The sequence below is a fragment of the Scyliorhinus torazame genome, chromosome 8 (genome assembly GCF_047496885.1).
Source record: "Scyliorhinus torazame isolate Kashiwa2021f chromosome 8, sScyTor2.1, whole genome shotgun sequence".
Classification (NCBI taxonomy): domain Eukaryota; kingdom Metazoa; phylum Chordata; class Chondrichthyes; order Carcharhiniformes; family Scyliorhinidae; genus Scyliorhinus; species Scyliorhinus torazame.
In genome coordinates this window covers 25762058-25777621 of record NC_092714.1, presented here as the reverse complement: position 1 = coordinate 25777621, position 15564 = coordinate 25762058, and the positions used below count along the sequence as shown (strand labels likewise).

Sequence of the window (15564 nt, the reverse complement as noted above, 5' to 3'; positions counted from 1 at the left end):
TCCATTGATCCCATTGGAGTATAACATGCACTTGATGCTGCCATACAAGAGAATTTCTATTCCATTATTTTCTCGGCAATGACCTTTTAAGGAATAAGGGAATCCATACTTAAAGTCGACTTCCTTCTGTAACTGGCTGAATTACCCCAACTTTGCCAATTGATAGAGAAGAGAAACACTTACCAGTGATGCTCCTTTAAAAGGAAGTATTCTCAAAAGAATGTACCGTGAATGAAGAATGTATTTGTTGAGTTTGTTTGTAAGGGGTTCACAAGGTGCCAACTCTGCCTTTCCGCTCAGTTTAAATTGGGATTGAAGAGAACGCACTGTTGTTTCGAGTGGAAGATTCTGTATGGTAGACTGTTATTTACTGCACTACTTTATCCTAACAACACTGCTCCAAAATAATCCCTCCCACAGCCCACATGTTGAACTGAATTGATATGTTGTTTTTAGACATCAGTATTGTTTCACTGTGACAGGAATTGTGACAAGGTGTCCACTGGAACTCAAGCTGAAAAAAGTCAAAAAGGAGAATGTTTGGAAAGGAAAAATAAGCTACAAAGACTACTCACAGAGACTTAAAAATGCAGCCGAGGTGGAAGGAGAAATTCGTAAAGGTTTGTTCCAATATTTTGTTTGAAACCAGTACAGACGTGCGGTGTAGATTAATGTTCGATCTCCACGTTGAACACTTTGAGACAGAGGACCTCTCCATCTTTGTGAAAATGGCTGAAGAGACAAGAATCCAGTTATCCCCCCCCCCAATAACTTTCACAGGGGGTGGGGAATGGGAGTGGGTTCTAAATTGCACATCCATCTTTCATGGAGGCAAGTGTACATGTTAAAGTGCACCTACCCCAGTCGGGTCTGGGTTTCACCAGTGAAGTATGCAAAACACAAACTATGCACTTTAGGCTTGGTGGGAAAAATTCCTCTTCGGATTGGTGGGCGACCCTTATCGCAGCTCAGGTGCTCTTTTGGATATGGTTCCGGGGCACCTTTGGGAGAGGTTAAGTTCCTTTGAGTAAGCTAAGATATCCTTTGGAATTTTAAAAAGTTGGCATGAAAAAGTGTAAAATGTGTTTGTGTAAAATGTGTCCAGGCTCATTGGAACTGTCAAGTTTATTGGAATTGTCAAGAGAACTGGCAAGGGGAGCTGTCAAGATGTCAAGAAATGTAATAATAATAATCTTTATTAATGTCACAAGCTGGCTTATATTAACACTACAATGAAGTTACTGTGAAAATCCCCTAGTCGCTGCACTCCGGCACCTGCTCAGGTACACTGAGGGAAAATTCAGAATTTCCAAATCACCTAACAAGCATTTCTTTCGGCACTTAGTGGGAGGAAACCGGAGTACCCGGATGAAACGCGCGCAGACACGGGGAGAACGTGCAAACTCCACATAGACAGTGACCTAATCCGGGAATTGAACCCAGGCCCCTGCCGCTGTGAAGCAAAAGTGCTAATCACTGTGCTACCGTGCCGCCTAAATCTCCTGTCCTTTAAATATTTGAATAATAACTCTGCAGTGTTTTTAAAAAGTCATTACTTGTTATTTCACACTGTCTGTTGTCATAAACCGAGGGCTACTATTATGGGGTTAGTGCTGCATGACAGATTTCACAACTTATTGTGTGTGGTGTCCGTTCTTACAACCTCAGCAGATGTTATTTCCTGAGCAAGCAAAATCGCAAATGGAATCTTGACATGCAAATTAACCCTCCTGATTCCAGAAGCGCAGAATTCCAATAATATTTTGGAGATTTTGGAATGAAAAGATTTATTGACATGAAGAAAAGAAAACCTAAGCACACAGGATAAAAGTTACAGCCATTTGCGAAACATCCCAAACTACCCACTTAGTCAGAACACATAAATTAACGTCTTCGTGGCAACACCCCTTTGTAGATTTTTAACTCTAGAAATTCAGTAATATTATCAAATACTAACAAAGGCAAACTGCTGCCATTTTAGAAAAATGTACACCATACAATTTCTCCGAATCATGCGGAAATCCACGAAAATTAAAACCAAATACTTTTCTGTTTTCTGGATGGCTGCTTCAGATTCAAATATTGTCTCAGCGCAGATCTGTTCAGAGGATATCTTCCCCACACAGCCAACAAAAACTCAGCTCAATATCTCCCCTTAGATTTTTTTTGCCTTTCATCTTTGATTTCATCGCCCTCAGCACCTCTTTCCCCCAAAAATAAAAATCTTTCAAGCCTTCCTATTCACTCCCCTTTGTAAGTTGTTCAATCCCCTTTGAAATATAGCAGCTAAGAAGCTAAGTCCCTATCTATCTCCCAATGCAAATTTCTAAAGCTAAGCTATTTACTTAGAAATCAATTTCACCATGGCCTCTTCTTACAAATGCATGCATTTAGCACTTTTACCCCTTTCATCTCTCAACTTTCCTGGACAAGTTGACTTTATTAACATTCCTACAGCTTAATTAAATAATTTGCATATGCATATTTCCGCAAAACACACAGAATCGGGTGGAGGAGTGGACTGGATGACCCCTCGGCCTTTGTGACACGAGGTCTCAAGGATGCTCAGGTATGCAGTGGACTCCCGTCTGAGCACAACTGTGCTCAGACAGAATTTCACATTGCCCCCAAGACCTGAATCCTCCATCGGGTGCCAATGCCCCACCAAAATGACCTCTGTGACCTTCAGCAGGGTGCAGAGGGGTTTCCTATATAGGCTGGGTTTAGCTCACTTGGGTAGACAGCTTGTTCGTGATGCAGAACAAGGCCAGCAGCATGGGTTCAATTCCCATACAGGCTGAGGATATTCATGAAGGCCCCATCTTCTCAACCTTGCCCCTTGTCTGAGGTGTGGGGATCCCCAGATTAAATCCACCAGTCAGCTCTTCCCTCAAAGAGGAAAACAACCCATGATTATCTAGGACCAAGGCGACTTTACATTTTGCGACTGCGCATCTTTCATCTCCTTGTCCTCTCCCGCCATCTGTACCTTCTGATGGCAGAGGTCCTTACTGGAGGGCTCTCTACATGGGAGTTCTCCCCCTCACCATCAGCGACCTGAGGTGGATGGAGTATGTTGCATGCAGCTGACCCTTACAACTGTAGATTGCATTGATTCACAGTTTCCCAAGATGCATGTGTCTTTTACAGCCTTGTGACATCTGTGGACCCCACATTTATAAGTTGTCCTCGGCTGGCTGCACCCCCTTTTTAATTTTATTAAACATCTGTTACTTTACTTTTGGTTATACTTTTGCCCCACAGGGCACCCGGCACAGAGGGCAACGGAGAATGAGGAAGACCCCAACGAGGGTGGAACGATGGTTAGCACTGCTGTCTCACAGCTCTAGGGATCCTGGTTCAATTCCTGCCTCGGGTGACTATGTGGTGTGAGCACCTTCTCCCCGTGTCTGCGAGGATTTCTTCCGGGTGCTCTGGTTTCCTCCCACAGTCCAAAGATGTGCAGGTTAGGTGGATTGGTCTTGCTAAATTGTCCCTCACTGTCCAAAAGGTTCGGTCAGGTAACTGGGTTACGGGAGGCATAGGCTTAAGTAGGGTGCTCTTCTCACGGGTTGGTGCAGACTCAATGGCCCGAATTCGTCTGCACCATAAATTCTATGATCATGGGCCTGCTTCTGGGGCTGGCCAACCTGACCATTAATATCTGCAGCCGGTGGGCAATGTAGGGGATTGTCCATCCCCACTGTCAGCCCGCCTTCCGTGGCTATGCTTGTTGCTGGGTATCCCTGGAAAAAGAGCATCTGGAGGCCTTCCATATCCGGTGGGCATCACAGTAACGGAGGCGTTCTTTCGATGCCTCTTGATGTTTTAAGTTTCCTTTGAGATTCTGTTTACTTTGATGCACCATCCCATTGCGGCGCTGTCTCTTAATTTATCCCTCAATTTGTTGAGTTAGTTTCTTTGGTAACCCCAAAAGAAGCAAACACACCCACACACACACACAGCCTCCTTGGCGAATAATACAATGAGTTGGATCTTCCGCCCCGCCCACCGCAAGTAAGTTCGCCCCAGGCAGCACGCGGACCATGTAAAGGTCCATTGACATCAGTGGGATTTTCCGGTCGCCGGCACGGCCGGAGAATCCCGCCCAATATTCCCAAAACTATTATAAAAAATAACATCCATCCTCACACGATCAGTCCGCAGTTTGACTGACAGCTCCAAGTGCTCATAAAGTCTTCAAGGTGGGATTATGAATAGAAGTGTTAGTTTTTATAAGGGATTAAAGGAAGTTAAATTTTTACCAATGATTGTCAGACATTTAAGAACTTTATTTAGTTTCAGCATAGGTCCTGAGGTCTGACCAAGGTGGACACTGGGTGAGGTGGCATGGAGTGTGTAAGGGTGGTTGGCGGGAAGCATGGGTTCACTTGAGTTGGCACTAAGTTGGCATTGGGGCTTTCAGGGACTTTGGGGACACGTGGAGGGTTTATATATTCGTATCTAATTTTAATAAGTCAAGAGAATAAATATGACATGATAGCTAATATCTTTACACCTTTGAGAATTGAACACTCAAGCACTCTTTATTGGTGAATCCCCCAAATAAATCGCCTTTCTCTAATTATAGTCAATTGAAATTGGTGCCGCACTGACTGCAGTGGAAGAAAGGATACAGAGAGAAGATGAAAATCGCTTATTGTCACATGTAGGCTTCAATGAAGTTACTGTGAAAAGCCCCTAGTCACTACATTCCGGCGCCTGTTCGGGGAGGCAGGGACTGGAATTGAACTGTGCTGCTGGCCTGCCTTGGTCTGCTTTCAAAGCCAGCTCTTTAGCCCTGTGCTAAACCAGCCCCTAAACCAGACAAAAATGAACAGATTCCTTGTATTCTAGGTGCAGTGATGGGAAGGTGTCAAATATCCTGAAAGAATGAGATCAAATGCACCTGACAGATCTCCTAATACAAAACATATTTTTAATGATCTACACACATTTAAACAATAACAATCAGGAAAAGATCCATTCAGCTGGTCACAATGCTTTGACCTTAATGTCTAAGGTCAATGTTAATGTTTAGACACTAAACAATCTTAATGTTTAGACACTAAATGTCTAAACAATATAAATGCACTCAGCCATCCCGAGAGGCATGCAGTACCCTGGAAAAGGCAAAGGGCCGGTCAATTTAGGGAAAACACTGTTGAACCTTCCTCTTCGGAGAATGAGCAGTACCAACTTGTCATAATTGTGCGAATAGGCGTCCATTGGATGATCTGGCAGCTTCTTCCACAGGGCCATTCCACCTCCTAAAAAAAGAACCACCTCCTAAATCCAACCTCGTTCTAGCTTGAAATGGTAACCAGCCCCCACCCCACCTTTCCGCCTGGCCCTCACTATCCTACCTGGCTGAAACAAGCTATCAATGCGAACTCTGCCTATACTCTTAATCACGAACTTCAGTCAAATTCTCTCAGTCTACTCATCTCTAAAGTGTAGCGCCCCAGGATTGTGCGACTATCTTCACAAGTAAGATGCTTCAAACTTGCAATTAGGCTCCTGGCCCTCCTCATCCCCTTCCAAAAGCTTCAATATCAGCCACCATGTCAAAACTGGACAGTCTTCTATCTGAGGCCTAATCAAGGCCTCACAACATCAAGTTCACTTATGAACTGAGATGCTGACAGATCCATAACAAACATTTGGGCTTTGTAAGAATACCAGATTGCAGCTATCAGCTTATATATTGATGCAGAGCTGCAGGTAACTATTCCATACTTGTGGTAGTCGGTATTAGGGATATTACGGTACCCAGGCTGATGCTGTAAGACCATTGGTGTGGGAGGTACCTGAGACAGGAAGATCATTGGTGAAGCCTGCATGCTGGTTCCGCCCAGTAAGGCGGAGTATAAGAGTCTGTGCCTCCCTGGCAGCTGCATTCTGTACCTGCGCTGCTGGGTGAAACATCTAGTCCAATAAAGCCTTCAATTGTCATCCAATCTCGCTTCTGGAGTCATTGATTGAGCACCAATACTTTTGATAGATGCATCAAATATTCAGTGACATCAGTAGGTGCAACCAGTTGGGTGATTGGCTTACAATATGGACGGCACGGTAGCACAGTGGTTAGCACAGTTGCTTCACAGCTCCAAGGAGCCAGATTCGATTCCCACTTGCGTCACTGTCTGTGCGGAGTCTGCACATTCTCCCCGTGTCTGCGTGGGTTTCCTCCGGGTGCTCCGGTTTCCTCCCGCAAGTCCTGAAAGTCGTGCTTGTTTGGTGAATTGGACATTCTGAATTCCCGCTCTGTGTACCCGAACAGGCGCTGGAGTGTGGCGAGTAGGGGATTTTCACAGTAATTTCATTGCTGTGAACTTACCTGTGACAATAATAAAGATTATTATTGTAAGTTCAGGCATCAGTTGGATGTACATAGCTGAGGAAGATGTTGCAATAAGCCTCATAAACAATACATTTGAGCCTGATTTCTCGTTAAGCTATATTAACAGCTAACTGCACAAGATAGTGGGCCTTATCATGATATCTAATCCAGTTACTTCTCATATGTGACATCTTCCCAGCCCAGAATGCAATCGCGGGGGATGGATTGGGAATCAGCCATGAATTAATCAGCCTGGAAATCGAATCCACCAATGTTCCTGATCTGACTCTTATCGACTTGCCAGGAATCGCCAGAGTCGCAGTTGGCAACCAGCCGATAAATATAGGAGAGCAGGTACGAAGAACTCAATTAATAGGCCACCTTGCTAAATATTAAGACAATAATCTCATTGTCCTTTGTGAAGTCATGATATACATAGATTGCCAACCCAGACCCCCATATAACAAGTGTGACCTCATCTTTGTAATTTAATAACATAATGCATTTTGTAAGTTACGATCCTTCACTCAGGTTTGGACGTTTCTCTGGGCATCAACAACCAAAGACTACCAAATTATTGTTCGCGCACAAGTTTATTTGGCACGGACTTCCGGGTGCGGCGATGACCAGCTGAGTCGCACGTTTCGGCAGCTCCCGGTGAAACGGACTTTTGGGCTCTTGATAGGAGCCCCGACGGCAATTTTGACGGCTAAAAACACTGTGCGGTAAACCAGAAGGGAATCCCCCCTGGATACGGATGAAAAAAGGAGGAGAAAGTGGCCGGATTGCAGTGGATCCTTTAGAACAGCGGCAAGGAAGGCAAGCAAAAACCAAGATGGCGTCGGAAGGTGGCAGTTTAACATGGGGCCCTGAACAACAAGAGTTCTTGAAATGCTGTGTGGAAGAGCTCAAAAAGGAAATGAAAAAAGAGCTGTTGGCCCCGATACTACAGGCGATCGAAGGGCTAAAGGAGGAACAAAAGACCCAGGAGCGGGAGCTTCGGGTCGTGAAGGCAAAGGCAGCCGAGAATCAGGACGACATACAGGGCCTGGTGGTGAAGACGGAGATGCATGAGGCACATCAGAAACGATGTGTGGAAAGGTTGGAGGCACTGGAGAACAATGCAAGGAGGAACAACCTGAGGATTCTTGGTCTTCCTGAAGATGTGGAGGGAGCGGACGTCGGGGCATATTTGAGCACGATGCTGCACTCGTTAATGGGAGCGGAGGCCCCGGCGGGTCCGTTGGAGGTGGAGGGAGCATACCGAGTGATGGCGCGAGGACCGAGAGCAGGAGAAATTCCCAGAGCCATAGTGGTGAGATTCCTCCGTTTTAAGGATAAAGAAATGGTCCTTAGATGGGCAAAGAAAATTCGGAGCAGTAAATGGGAGAACGCGGTGATCCGCGTTTATCAAGACTGGAGTGCAGAGGTGGCGAGAAGGAGGGCGAGCTTTAATCGGGCCAAGGCGGTGCTTCATAAAAAGAAGATAAAATTTGGAATGCTGCAACCGGCAAGACTGTGGGTCACATATCGAGGAAGGCACCACTACTTTGAGACGGCGGATGAAGCGTGGACTTTTATTGTGGAAGAAAAACTGGAATGAGCGGGTTATTAAAAAGAACGTTTGAACAAAGTGGTGGGGCGAATGTGGGGGGCGAAGAGGGGGGTTACAAAGGGGGGAAAGAGGAGTTTTATGTACTAATCCTGCGATGTGGTAACTTTTCTCTCTTCCACAGGTGGTGATGGGGGGAGGAGGGGAGGTGGAGGAGATGGGGCGTTGGCCATTGGGGGCGGGGCCAAGGGAGAAGCGCGGGCTTGGTTCCCGCGCTATGATAATCATGGCGGGAATAGAGAAGCAGGAAGGAGGGGGCGTCGCACGGTGCGAGCCAAGGTCACGGGGGGAAGCCGAGGTCGGCCAGAGTTTGCTGACTTCTGGGAGCAACATGGGGGAGTAATTACGCTAGCGGGGGATCTAGCGGGGGGGGGTGGGAGGGGGGAATTACTGGGTTGCTGCTGCTGGGGAGAGGGGGGAGCTGGTATGGGAGGGGATGGGCGGGGGGGCACCGCCTGGGGGAGATACAGCTGCGTGGGAACCGGGTGAGGAGCTGGAAAAAGGGGATGGCTAATCGACAAGGGGGGGGGGGGGGGGGGGGGGTAGGAAGCCCCCCAACCCGGCTGATCACGTGGAACGTGAGAGGGCTGAACGGGCCGATAAAGAGGGCACGGGTACTCGCACACCTTAAGAAACTTAAGGCAGATGTGGTTATGTTACAGGAAACGCACCTGAAACTGATAGACCAGGTTAGGCTACGCAAAGGATGGGTGGGGCAGGTGTTCCATTCGGGGCTAGATGCGAAAAACAGGGGGGTGGCTATATTAGAGGGGAAGCGGGTAATGTTCGAGGCAAAGACTATAGTGGCGGATAACGGGGGCAGATACGTGATGGTGAGTGGCAAACTACAGGGGGAGACGGTGGTTTTGGTAAACGTGTACGCCCCGAACTGGGATGATGCCAATTTTATGAGGCGGATGCTAGGACGCATTCCGGACCTAGAGATGGGAAAGCTGATAATGGGGGGAGATTTTAATACGGTGTTGGAACCAGGGCTGGATAGGTCGAAGCCCAGGACTGGAAGGAGGCCGGCAGCAGCCAAGGTACTTAAAGATTTTATGGAGCAGATGGGAGGTGTAGACTCGTGGAGATTTAGCAGACCTAGGAGTAAGGAGTTCTCGTTTTTCTCCTATGTCCATAAAGTCTACTCGCGAATAGACTTTTTTGTGCTGGGAAGGGCGTTGATCCCGAAGGTGAGGGGAACGGAGTATACGGCTATAGCCATTTCGGATCACGCGCCACACTGGGTGGACTTGGAGATAGGGCAGGAAACAGGAGGGCGCCCACCTTGGAGAATGGACATGGAATTAATGGCAGATGAGGGGGTGTGTCTAAGGGTGAGGGGGTGCATTGAAAAGTACTTGGAACTCAATGATAATGGGGAGGTCCAGGTGGGAGTGGTCTGGGAGGCGCTGAAGGCGGTGGTTAGAGGGGAGCTGATATCAATAAGGGTACATAAAGGGAAGCAGGAGAGTAAGGAACGGGAGCGGTTGCTGCAAGAACTTTTGAGGGTGGACAGACAATATGCGGAAGCACCGGAGGAGGGACTGTACAGGGAAAGGCAAAGGCTACATGTAGAATTTGACTTGCTGACTACGGGCACTGCAGAGGCACAATGGAGGAAGGCACAGGGTGTACAGTACGAATATGGGGAGAAGGCGAGCAGGTTGCTGGCTCACCAATTGAGGAAAAGGGGAGCAGCGAGGGAAATAGGGTGAGTGAGGGATGAGGAAGGAGAGATGGAGCGGGGAGCGGAGAGAGTGAATGGAGTGTTCAAGACATTTTATAAAAATTATTATTTTATAAAAAATTATATGAAGCTCAACCCCCGGATGGGAGGGAGAGAATGATGGGCTTTTTGGATCGGCTGGAATTTCCCAAGGTGGAAGAGCAGGAAAGGGTGGGACTGGGAGCACAGATCGAGGTAGAAGAAGTGGTGAAAGGAATTAGGAGCATGCAGGCGGGAAAGGCCCCGGGACCAGATGGATTCCCAGTCGAATTCTATAGAAAATATGTGGACTTGCTCGCCCCGGTATTGACGAGAACCTTTAATGAGGCAAAGGAAAGGGGACAACTGCCCCCGACTATGTCTGAAGCAACGATATCGCTTCTTTTAAAGAAGGAAAAGGACCCGCTACAATGCGGGTCCTATAGACCTATTTCCCTCCTAAATGTAGATGCCAAGATCCTGGCCAAGGTAATGGCAATGAGAATAGAGGAATGTGTCCCGGGGGTGGTCCACGAGGACCAAACTGGGTTTGTGAAGGGGAGACAGCTGAACACGAATATACGGAGGCTGTTAGGGGTAATGATGATGCCCCCACCAGAGGGGGAAACGGAGATAGTAGTGGCGATGGATGCCGAGAAAGCATTTGATAGAGTGGAGTGGGATTATTTGTGGGAGGTGTTGAGGAGATTTGGTTTTGGAGAGGGGTATGTTAGATGGGTGCAGCTGTTGTATAGGGCCCCGATGGCGAGCATGGTCATGAATGGGGATCTGCATATTTTCGGCTCCATAGAGGGACAAGGCAGGGATACCCTCTGTCCCCATTATTGTTTGCACTGGCGATTGAGCCCCTGGCGATAGCGTTGAGGGGTTCCAAGAAGTGGAGGGGAGTACTTAGAGGAGGAGAAGAACACCGGTTATCTTTGTATGCGGACGATTTGTTACTATATGTGGCAGACCCGGCGGAGGGGATGCCAGAAATAATGCGGATACTTGGGGAGTTTGGGGAGTTTTCAGGGTATAAATAGAACATGGGGAAAAGTGAGTTGTTTGTGGTGCATCCAGGGGAGCAGAGTAGAGAAATAGAGGACCTACCGTTGAGGAAGGTAACAAGGGACTTTCGTTACCTGGGGATCCAGATAGCCAAGAATTGGGGCACATTGCATAGGTTAAATTTAACGCGGTTGGTGGAACAGATGGAGGAGGACTTTAAGAGATGGGACATGGTGTCCCTGTCACTGGCAGGGAGGGTGCAGGCGGTTAAGATGGTGGTCCTCCCGAGATTCCTCTTTGTGTTTCAGTGCCTCCCGTTGGTGATCACGAAGGCTTTTTTTAAAAGGATCGAAAAGAGTATCATGGGTTTTGTGTGGGCTGGGAAGACCCCGAGAGTGAGGAAGGGATTCTTACAGCGTAGCAGGGATAGGGGGGGGCTGGCACTACCGAGCCTAAGTGAGTATTATTGGGCCGCTAATATTTCAATGGTGAGTAAGTGGATGGGAGAGGAGGAGGGAGCGGCGTGGAAGAGATTAGAGAGGCGTCCTGTAGGGGGACTAGCCTACAGGCTATGGTGACAGCCCCATTGCCGTTCTCACCGAGGAACTACACCACAAGCCCGGTGGTCGTGGCTACACTGAAGATTTGGGGACAGTGGAGACGGCATAGGGGAAAGACTGGAGCCTTGGGGGGGTCCCCGATAAGAAACAACCATAGGTTTGCCCCGGGGGGAATGGATGGGGGATATGGAATGTGGCAAAGAGCAGGAATAACGCAACTGAAAGATCTGTTTGTGGATGGGAAGTTCGCGAGTCTGGGAGCGCTGACCGAGAAATATGGGTTGCCCCAAGGGAATGCATTCAGGTATATGCAACTGAGGGCTTTTGCGAGGCAACAGGTGAGGGAATTCCCGCAGCTCCTGACACAAGAGGTGCAGGACAGAGTGATCTCAAAGACATGGGTGAGGGATGGTAAGGTGTCAGATATATATAGGGAAATGAGGGACGAAGGGGAGACTATGGTAGATGAACTAAAAGGGAAATGGGAAGAAGAGCTGGGGGAGGAGATCGAGGAAGGGCTGTGGGCAGATGCCCTAAGCAGGGTAAACTCGTCGTCCTCGTGTTTGCACTGGCGATTGAGCCCCTGGCTCAATCAGTGATTCAGTTTAAGGTATTACACAGGGCGCATATGACTGGAGCACGGCTCAGTAAATTTTTTGGGGTGGAGGATAGGTGTGCGAGGTGCTCGAGAAGCCCAGCGAATCATACCCATATGTTTTGGTCATGCCCGGCACTACAGGGGTTTTGGATGGGGGTGACAAAGGTGCTTTCAAAAGTAGTAGGGGTCCGGGTCGAACCAAGCTGGGGGTTGGCTATATTTGGGGTTGCACAAGAGCCAGGAGTGCAGGAGGCGAGAGAGGCCGATGTTTTGGCCTTTGCGTCCCTAGTAGCCCGGCGTAGGATATTGCTAATGTGAAAAGAAGCCAAGCCCCCGGGGGTGGAGACCTGGATAAATGACATGGCAGGGTTTATAAAGCTAGAGCGGATTAAGTTCGTCCTAAGGGGGACGGCTCAAGAGTTCACCAGGCGGTGGCAACCGTTCGTCGAATACCTCGCAGAAAGATAGATGAAATGGAAAAAAGAAGGCAGCAGCAGCAGCCCAGGATCGGGGGGTGGGGGGGGGGGGGGGGGGGGGTGCTGGGGGGGGGGGGGTGGATGGGGGGGGGTGGGGGGAGGGGGGAGGAGGAACCAGAAGGGCTCTCAGGGTTCTTAATATAACTGTATAATATGTATAGGTCGTTGCTACAGATAATTATATATTGGACTGTTAAATTATATTTTTGGAGAGTGTTACTTGTGATAAGGCAGTTGCCAATTAGGGTTAGTTTTCATTTTTGTTATTTATTATTTATTCACTTTCTGTTTATAAAATAGGTCATTGTTATTTGTGTTGTTATAATATTGTGTAAAGGATGCACAATGTACTGTGTTGGTTGACCAAAAATTTTCAATAAAATATTTAAAAAAAAAAAAAAAGTTTATTTGGCACTCTAAACATCTTACACTCAATAAAACTTATACTCCCGTGCCCACATGAGGTCTCCTAAGCCTAATATTCAAGAGTCGGACTGGAGCGAGTGATCAGTTCTCTCCTGATCTCCAAGTAGTTGATCAGACAGCGTTATCCTGATCTGTCTAGCGATCACCTCGGGGCCCAGTATCATAACCCGCTCAGTGCTTGCTCCCTGCGTGATCGGCTCTGGATTGGCCGAACCTTCCTACTCAAGGTTCAGCGATTGGGTGCGGGTTCTTTGATCTCCAGCCCTCACACAATTAACAAGACAAAGAACTCATCTCTGCCGACTTCTTTTTACGATTGGCAGGCAGTGACTAGTGAGATACCGCAGGGATCTGTGCTCAGACTCCTACTGTTAACATTACATATTAATGAGTTGGACGAGGGAACTAAATGCATTATCTCCAAATTTGCAGATGATATAAAGTTGGGTGGGAGGGTGAGCTGTGAGGAGGATACAGAGATGTTCCAGCCGGATTTGGACAGGCTGAGGGAGTGGGCATATGCATGGCAGATGCAGTATTATGTGGATAAATATGATGTTATCTACTTTGGTAGCAAAAATAGAAAGACATTATTATTTGAATTGTGTAAATTGAGAGAAGTGGATACTCAGCGAGACATTGGTGTCCTCATGCATCAGTTGCTGAAAGTAAGCGCGCAGGCCCAGCAGCCAGTAAAGTGGCAAATGGTATGTTGGCCTTCATAGCAAGAGGATTTGAGTATAGGAATAGAGATGTTTTGCTGCAATTGTATAGCACATTGGTGAGGCCACACCTGGAGTATTATGTGCAGTTTTGGTGTCCTTACCTGAGGAAGGATGTTCTTGCTATGGAGAGAGTGCAGCGAAGGTTTACCAGGCTGATTCCTGGGATGGCGGGACTGTCATATGAGGAGAGACTAAGTCGGTTAGGATTATATTCATTGGAGTTTCGAAGAGTGAGAGAGGATCTCATAGAAACTTATAAAATTCTAACAGGATTAGACAGGGTAGATCCAGAAAGAATGTTCCCAATGTTGGGGTAATCCAGAACTAGAGGTCATAGTTTGAGGATAAGGGGTAGGACTGAGGTGAGGAGAAATGTCTTCACCCAGAGAGTGGTAAATCTGTGGAATTCACTTTAACAGATAGTAGTTGAGGCCAAAAAGTTGTGCAATTTCAAGAAGGAATTAGATATAGCTCTTGGGGCTGAAGGGATCAAGGGATATGGGGGGGATTAGGGTATTGAACTTGACGATCAGTCTTGATAATAATGCTCCTGCTTCTATTTTCTATGTATGTTTCTCGATTTTCAAGCAACCAGCCCATGTGGAGTGTTTGTTACAAATTCCACAATAACTTTAACCTCATTGATTTATAGTTAATCTCATAGAACACCATCTTGCAGGATTTTGTTCATTCACTTCCTTTCACAATCGCACAGTTACACGACATTAATCACATTACAGGCTTAGAATCAAGACGGCTAGACGTTAGGAGTTAAACGTCACTTAAACTTTGATTTCCGCAAAGAAACGTCATGCCAGTCCTTAAAGTCAACAGGGTCAGTTGAACACTACAGATTCAGCATGTTCCGCTCCCACCTTCTCCGGACTCTTGTTTCTTAGTCTCAGTTATTTTGTTATTTATCAATGTCAATTTCCCCTTCACCGGGTTTCATACCATTCCCGGGTTAGGTGAGAGAAGGGGGATCGCTTACACTTTAATATTATGTAAAACAGTGGGACATCCCGAAGTGTTGGATAAAAAGAAGTCTTTCTTTCTTCACGTTTTGCTCTGCATAAATGTTTTACATTTATTAAAACTACCAATACTGAACTAATTTTCTGGGCCAATGCCTGTGCAGTTCAAACCAGTCCAAAAACTCAAAGCGAAAGTAAAACTCTGAGCCACAGCCCAGCTCCACCCCCACAATTACATCACTGAAGTCATGTGATAAGACAAAAACATTTCTTAAAGGGACACTCCCATGACATGGCATAAAGTAAAAATGCAAGTAAGTTATTTTAAACTCATATATAAAAAAACTGGTTTGGGATGTCCCATTCTTTTACGTAATATTAAAGTGTAATAGTTAAGAACAAATCTCAGAGAGAGGCCATTCAGCCGCTCCCCGTAAACTTGCACATTCTTACTTTCCAGGTAAGTCTAATTCCCTTCTGAATCCCTCGGTTAAACCCGCCCCCACCACACTGTCAGACAGTGCATTCCAGACCTTAACCACTCGCAGCGTGAAAAGGTTTTTTCCCTTATGCCGACTATTACCTCTTTTAATAGTTCTCGATCCTTACACGAGTGGGAACAGTTTCTCCCCATCCACCCTGTCCAACCCCCTCATGACTTTGAATATCTCGCTAAAATCCCCTCATCTCTTCCCGAAGGAAAATGGTCCCAACTTCTTCAATCTATTTATGGAACTGAGGTTCTTCACCGCTGGATCCATTCTCGTGAATCTTTTATGCACTCTCTTTAATGCCTTCATAGGATGAAGTGCCCTGAACCAGATGCAATATTCTAGTTGAGGCCAAACCAGTTTTTTATATAGAGTTGAAAATAACTTATTTGCATTTTTACTTTATGCTCTGTCATGGGAGTGTCCCTTTAAGAAATGTTTTTGTCTTATCACATGGCTTTAGTGATGTCATTGTGTGGGCCGAGCTGGGCTGTGGCTCTGAGTTTTACTTTCGCTAAGAATTTTTGGACTGGTTTGAACTGCACAGGTTAAAAGAAGTGTCTCTCTCTATCTTCATTTTAAAAGCTGTTTCCAAACTGCTTGGTAACTTAAAAGAGATAATTGCTTTAGGGAGGAATTC

The 15564-nt window shown here is 46.7% G+C and overlaps 1 protein-coding gene across 3 annotated transcripts in view; it reads left to right on the top strand.

The window, feature by feature from the left end:
• The window catches only part of LOC140427693 (interferon-induced GTP-binding protein Mx3-like), an 86820-nt gene that overhangs the window by 27476 nt on the left and 43780 nt on the right, over nt 1-15564 (top strand). For all 3 annotated transcript variants that reach the window (XM_072513200.1, XM_072513198.1, XM_072513199.1), the window contains 2 exons: nt 483-620; nt 6543-6697. In XM_072513200.1, coding sequence (XP_072369301.1) covers nt 483-620; nt 6543-6697 — 293 coding nt within the window. The remainder of the gene's footprint in view (nt 1-482; nt 621-6542; nt 6698-15564) is intronic.